The sequence below is a fragment of the Mustela nigripes genome, chromosome 8 (genome assembly GCF_022355385.1).
Source record: "Mustela nigripes isolate SB6536 chromosome 8, MUSNIG.SB6536, whole genome shotgun sequence".
In the NCBI taxonomy this organism is placed as follows: Eukaryota; Metazoa; Chordata; class Mammalia; order Carnivora; family Mustelidae; genus Mustela; species Mustela nigripes.
Genome location: NC_081564.1, coordinates 17,040,800 through 17,046,584, shown reverse-complemented (window position 1 = coordinate 17,046,584; position 5,785 = coordinate 17,040,800). Strand labels below are relative to the sequence as shown.

Genomic DNA, 5,785 nt, shown 5'->3' with positions numbered 1-5,785 from the left:
CACAGAGGCCCCGTCCATGAAGTCTACTGTCATGGAGATGCTGTCCACGGGGCCAGAAGCCACAGATGCCCTGTCCACGGAGCCAACTGCCACAGAGGCCCCGTCCATGAAGTCTACTGTCATGGAGATGCTGTCCAGAGGGCCAGAAGCCACAGACGCCCTGTCCACGGAGCCAACTGCCACAGAGCCCCAGTCCACAGATCCAGCCACCACCATTGGGCACCTAACCACCGTCCCTCTTGTGACCTCTGATCCTCAAAACAGCACCACTGTGGCAGCGGGCAATTTGTCCGCTGTTCTCACTGAACAATGGAAAAACAGGCAGCGTCTCTCCCCACAGAGCTCCGTGGCCCCCATCCCCACGGGGGCCCCAGACCGCATCCCTGTGAAGCAGTGCCTACTGGCCATCCTCATCTTGGCCCTGGTAGCCACAACCTTTCTCGTGTGCACCGTAGTGCTGGCCGTCCGTCTCTCCCGCAAGAATCACACGTACCCCGTGCGCAATTATTCCCCCACCGAGATGGTCTGCATTTCATCCCTGCTGCCTGAGGGGGGCGAGCTGCCCCCTGCCACGGCCAATGGGGGCCTGCCCCATGCCAAGAGCCAGGGCCTAAAGGCGGAGCCTGGGGAGGGCCGAGATGGGGACGACCTCACCTTGCAGAGCTTCCTCCCTTAACTCCTCCGCTCGTCCACCTGAGCAGGACCCTGGCCTCATCACTCCCTCCAGGGCCCACCGGGCACCACCGAGCACCCAGGCTCTGTTCCATGGTCTTGGTTTCCTTGGGGCCCCCAGGGATGGGGATCTTTAGGACAGGGTTGCCCCACAGGCCCCAAAGGGGCTGAACTCCTGTAGCCAAAGCAGGACTGGTGAGCGAGCTGCCTTGGTCTCCCTCCTGCCTCCAGTGGAGGCTGGGGAGGTCCCCCCACCTCCCTACCTCCCACCTGTCTGGGCTCCCTCTAATGCCTCCAGCCACTGAGATCTCCTTCCCTAGCACCCAGGGAAGACCCAGAGTCTTCTGGCTGCGCTGGTCACTGTACGGGAATGGGCATTTGGGAGAGGGGTGCCAGGTTCCACAGGCCTTTCGCAATCACCCCTGCACTTGAGGGCAGCTTGGCTTTTCTTGGGCGTCTCCCCAGGGAGCCCAGGGTGAGATCCTGGCCCGAGGTCTGGGGTGTACTTGGAGAGGCTTCTTTGAGGCTGTGTGGACCAAAGAGCTTCCTTCTGGGGACAGAATAACCCCTTTCCTGCCCTCTCTCGTTTGCCCCTGTGCCCACGTTTTAGGGAGGGCTCTGTCTTATTCACTGACGTGGCCTACTCCCCAGCCCAGAGCCTGGTACAGCGCAGGCCTTTAATAAATATTTGATGAACAAATGATGCCTGAATGTCTCAGGGTGTCAGGGTGCCTCCTTCTGGTGGGGATTGTTCCTTTGCTGTTCAACCCAGCCCCTCCAGGAAGCCCCCTGTCCACGCCTAAAGTTGCCTTCAGCATTGTCTCTTAGACACTGGGACATATTGGTACATCCTAGGGCAGCTGGGGAAGGTTTTAGGCTGTCATGGGGACACGGAGGCTGTTCCCTGAATCTATTTTATTCAACTCACCCCGTGACCTAGTTCTGGCCTACAGAATTTGTCCCCCACCCCCTCAAATCTCAGACAAACGTCAAGGCCATCCTCCCTGGAAACCCACCATGACCTCTGGCTTCTATAGGGGGCCTGTCTCCCATTGAACACTCACCCCTCACAGGGCTGAGCACAGCTGCAGCCTATAAGGTTTCTGTACAAAGTCTGGGGCCAGCAAACCTTTTCTTAAACGGCCAGACCAAAAAATTTTTACATTTTGGAGACCACGTGGTCTCAGCTGCAACTTCTCAACCCCATCCTCCGTCCTCGTAGATCGAATGTGGTGCTGGACGGCGTGTCACCAATGAATGGGGTGGGCTGGGTTCTAAATCAAACTCTATTTACAAGCAGGCGGCAGGCTCTGTGTTTGCTGACCCCCAATTTAAGCATTTAAGCGAGCACCCCGGTAGTGTGCGACATTGTGATTTTAGCCCTAGGAGCCCCATATTGGGGAAACTCTGCAGCCCCAGCAAATCAGGACCACTGGCTGCCCTACTCAAGCTAGGCTCGCCGGTGCCTGCGCCACCGCCTTTGGATCCACGCTGACCCCGAGGGTCGGACCAGTGTGCCAAAGCTTCCAGAGTGGCGGGAGCCCAGATTCAGACCTGGGATCTTCCGCCTCCTGATGCTTTTCCATCACCCTGGGATCAAAAAAAGGAGCTGCTGTGACAAGCACTCTGTTCTACCTTCTGGGAGGGGAATACAGCTCATCTTGGTGGACTGTTTCTCTTCTAGAAAAATACCTCCAGCAGCCTCCTTGGGAGCCACAGATCCCTTTGCTTCAGGGTGTGGCCTGCAGAGAGAGTTCAAAGACAGGCTTGAGTCCCGGTAGGTATCGGCTGCAGCTGGAGATGGGATGGGAGACTGGCCCGGCAGGAGGGAACGTGGCAGGCCCTGGGGGCCGAGTCAGAAGTGGAGGGATGTCGGCTCCTGCCCCCAACTCTCCAGTGTGACACGCAAGGAAGGCGTTCAGGGCACTTTGGTGGGAGAGGGGTGTCTACCCTGGGCCGGGGCAGCTGACCCTGGAAAAGGCGGGATTATGCATCAGGAGAAACATGGGTTTACTTGCCCTTTGGAAGTGATGAGAAAGTGATGGGGGACTCGACATCATGGAGCGGGGGACCAAGGCCGAAGGACTAGGAGGACATCTGAGCAGTGTCACCCCGTACTTCTGGGCAGGGAGCAGGTCCCCACGTTTCCCGCTCCACTGGAGGACATTGCTGCCCCAGAGCCCCTTGGTGGCTTTCCCTAAGGCCATCGGACTGAAGTGGGCGTTGGGGATGACAGGTGCTCGAAGAAGCCACCAGGAGGCGCCTGCCACCAGCTTTTGGAGCTGTTGAGAGCCCAGAGCTTCCCGGTTTGGGAGTAGCAGGGGTTGCAGAAATAGAGACCGGCTGCAGACCCAGAACGAGGGCTCCTGGGGTGGATTTGTACCCAAGCGGTGATCTGTGGTGCACACCAACATCGTTGGTGGAAATACTCCCGTGGCTGATTTTGAGACATCAACTATGCATAAAACAAATGATACAACAAAGGTAAATCCTCTGAAGAACATAGATAAAAGCAGAATGTTGTAAAATAATTAGGAAGTGATGAGTGTTGAGTATTGAGGGTTTTTTTTTTATATATATAATTTAACTTATGAAACAACTGGCTCACAAAATTCTGAAAAATCCAACAGTTGGCCCTTGGAGATGGCTATCGGCTGTCTCCCTCGTACCATTGTGCCCTCCTCCTGCCCGACCTCCCCTTGACCTTGGACTTCACTGCCTGAGTCACCCATCTTCCATTGGGCACATATATTCTGAGCATGAACATCAACAACATGCCCACGAGTCCCCTCAGACAGCTTGGGAAGGAGGACTTGTATTCTTCTTATTTTACAGAAGAAGAAACTGAGGCAGTCACCTATCTCAGGTCACACACAGGATCTGGGACTGGAACCCAGACCTGAATCAGAAAACCCTGTTCCTACCACAATGTCATGCTGTCCTGAAGGTCACAGCAGGCTTCTGGAGGAATGCCGTGCCTGAAGCTCTCCCCACTGCTGACCTGTCCTGACTTCTGGAAGTCCCCATTAATCACCCTTGCATCTCCTGGTGGCTGAGGGAAGGCACTGGTACTTGTGAAGGTGACAGGGACGAGAGCAGGTTGCAGTAATGCTGGGAGTCCAGGACCCAAAGGGAGATGGCAGTGGGAGAGGGCTGCGGAGTGGAGGCGGCATGTCCTGGGCATTTAGTGCATGTCCAGGCCCACACTGAACACTTCAGCTGCATGATCTATTCAGGCCTCCCGGGACGTGGCTGTAATTATTATCCCATTTTTCTGCTGGGGAAACTGAGGTTCAGGAGGCTGGATCACTTGCGCCAGCAGGTTGCATTGCTAAGAAAGCAGACTCTGCTGACTTCAGCTCTGGCGGCAAGGAAGGAAGGAGGGTAGACAGGAAATCAGGAGACGGGGGCGGGAGAGGGGGATGCATACTAAGTTTACTGTAGGTCTCTTGGGTCTCCCGGGCTGGGTTGCCAGCCCTGCGGTGGTTTATCCGGCAGCTGATCTGGGCAGAGTTGCCTCAGACTTGCCCTCTCTTTCCTGCCCCATCTGCCACGCAGCCAGGCCACATAACTCAGATATCATGGTGTGTCCCTCCTGTTCTGGGCACCATGCTAGCTCTCGGGGATGCCATGTGGGCTCCTGGCCTGGAGGGAGAACTAGAGATCATCAAAGATCACCTAGAAAAATAGAAGATCGTGGTGGGGCCCAGAGCCCGAAAGAAGGGGTGCTGGGGGCTGTGAGCATGTGCAATGTGGCCAGACCTTGGGTGTGGGCTGGGGAGGGGTCAGGACAATGTTCGAGGCTGGACAGGTGCAAAATTGTTGAGGGTGGTTGTAGAGAGGAGAATGTCCCAGGGACTGAGGACAGTGTAGAGAGCAGGGTGGGGGCTTTGGGAGAATGGTCGAGCCTCGGGCGGCAGGAAGGAGCCAGAGTGGCTGCAGGGGAGGGGGCGGGTAGACAAGGCTGCGTGAGGATAAGAGGGCCTGAGTCAGCGTGGGGGGCACAAGAGGTGGGGGATCGAGAGAAGACTGTGAAGCAGGAAGGGTAGGAGTTGGTGATGCACCGGCAGGTGAGGAGGAGGGAAGAGAATGGAAATCTCGAGTGTCCTACGTGAGCATCATCAGTGGAAGGAGCAGGCTGGCTGGTGGGATGGGCTTCGGCCCTGAAGAGTCTCCAGGCTCCGGTCTGGTCCATCTCCAGGCAGAAGGGTCAAGAAGGCTGGTGGAAAAGGTGCTCGACATGATTAGCCCATGACAGCCTCACAGGGTGAGATGTCACCCCGTGGCTCCGGAAGGGACTACCATTTAAGGCCCAAGGTACCATGTGCTGACAAGGCCGGGGAGAAGCCAGAACACTCCCCACGTGGCTGGCGGGAGTGCAGCAGGGCGCAGCCACGCCAGAATCAGTGTGGCGGGTTCCTTTTAAGTTAGATGTGGATTCCCCATGTTGTGTATCGGCCCCAAGGTGCATATCCGGGAGACTTCGAAATCCTTTTCCTAGGCATTTCTGCAAAAGAATGAAGACGTGTGTCCCTACAGGGACCTGCATGCAATGGGTATGGCAGCTTTACTCATAGTAGCCAAAAAGCAGGAAACAATCCAAAGATCCATCATCTGGTGAATGGACGCGTGACCAGTGGGACGCTACTCGGGATACAAAGGGGCGAGCGGTTGATCCATGAGCCAATGGGGACAAATCTCAAACACACGGTGAGTTAAAGAGTCTGGACACAAAGAGCTATTTGAATGTTATGTGGCTTCCATGATAAAAAGTCCAAGCAAAGCCGATCTGGAGTGGTAGAAATCAGCTCAGTGGTCACCCTTTTGGGCGATGATCTAGGAGGCCTGGAAGGAGGCTTGTGAGGTGATGGGGACGTGCTCGATCTTGGTCTGGGTGCTGGTCGCACGGGATCCTCCTCAACTCTTCTCGTCTGACTGATGGGTTTCACTGTGTGGGAAGCTCACTCCTGTGCAAGCAAACGAACAAGCAGGCAGGCAGCGGGTTCCTGAGCCTGGGCATGCCTGCGGGTCGGCTCGGATGAAGGAGCACACGTGTTGGGGGAGGGCTTGGACATCTGCCCCAGGGAGGCCGGAAGATACCGCGGTTTCTGGG

General features: G+C 56.4%; 1 protein-coding gene across 1 annotated transcript in view; it reads left to right on the top strand.

Moving 5' to 3' along the window:
* The window catches only part of SELPLG (selectin P ligand), a 9,129-nt gene extending 7,742 nt beyond the window's left edge, over positions 1 to 1,387 (top strand). Inside the window, 1 exon segment of the mRNA XM_059408618.1 lies at positions 1 to 1,387. This exon segment is cut by the window's left edge and continues 2 nt beyond it. Within this exon segment, the coding sequence (XP_059264601.1) occupies positions 1 to 676 (676 nt within the window). The 3' untranslated portion in view covers positions 677 to 1,387.
* The last annotated feature ends 4,398 nt before the right edge of the window (positions 1,388 to 5,785 follow it).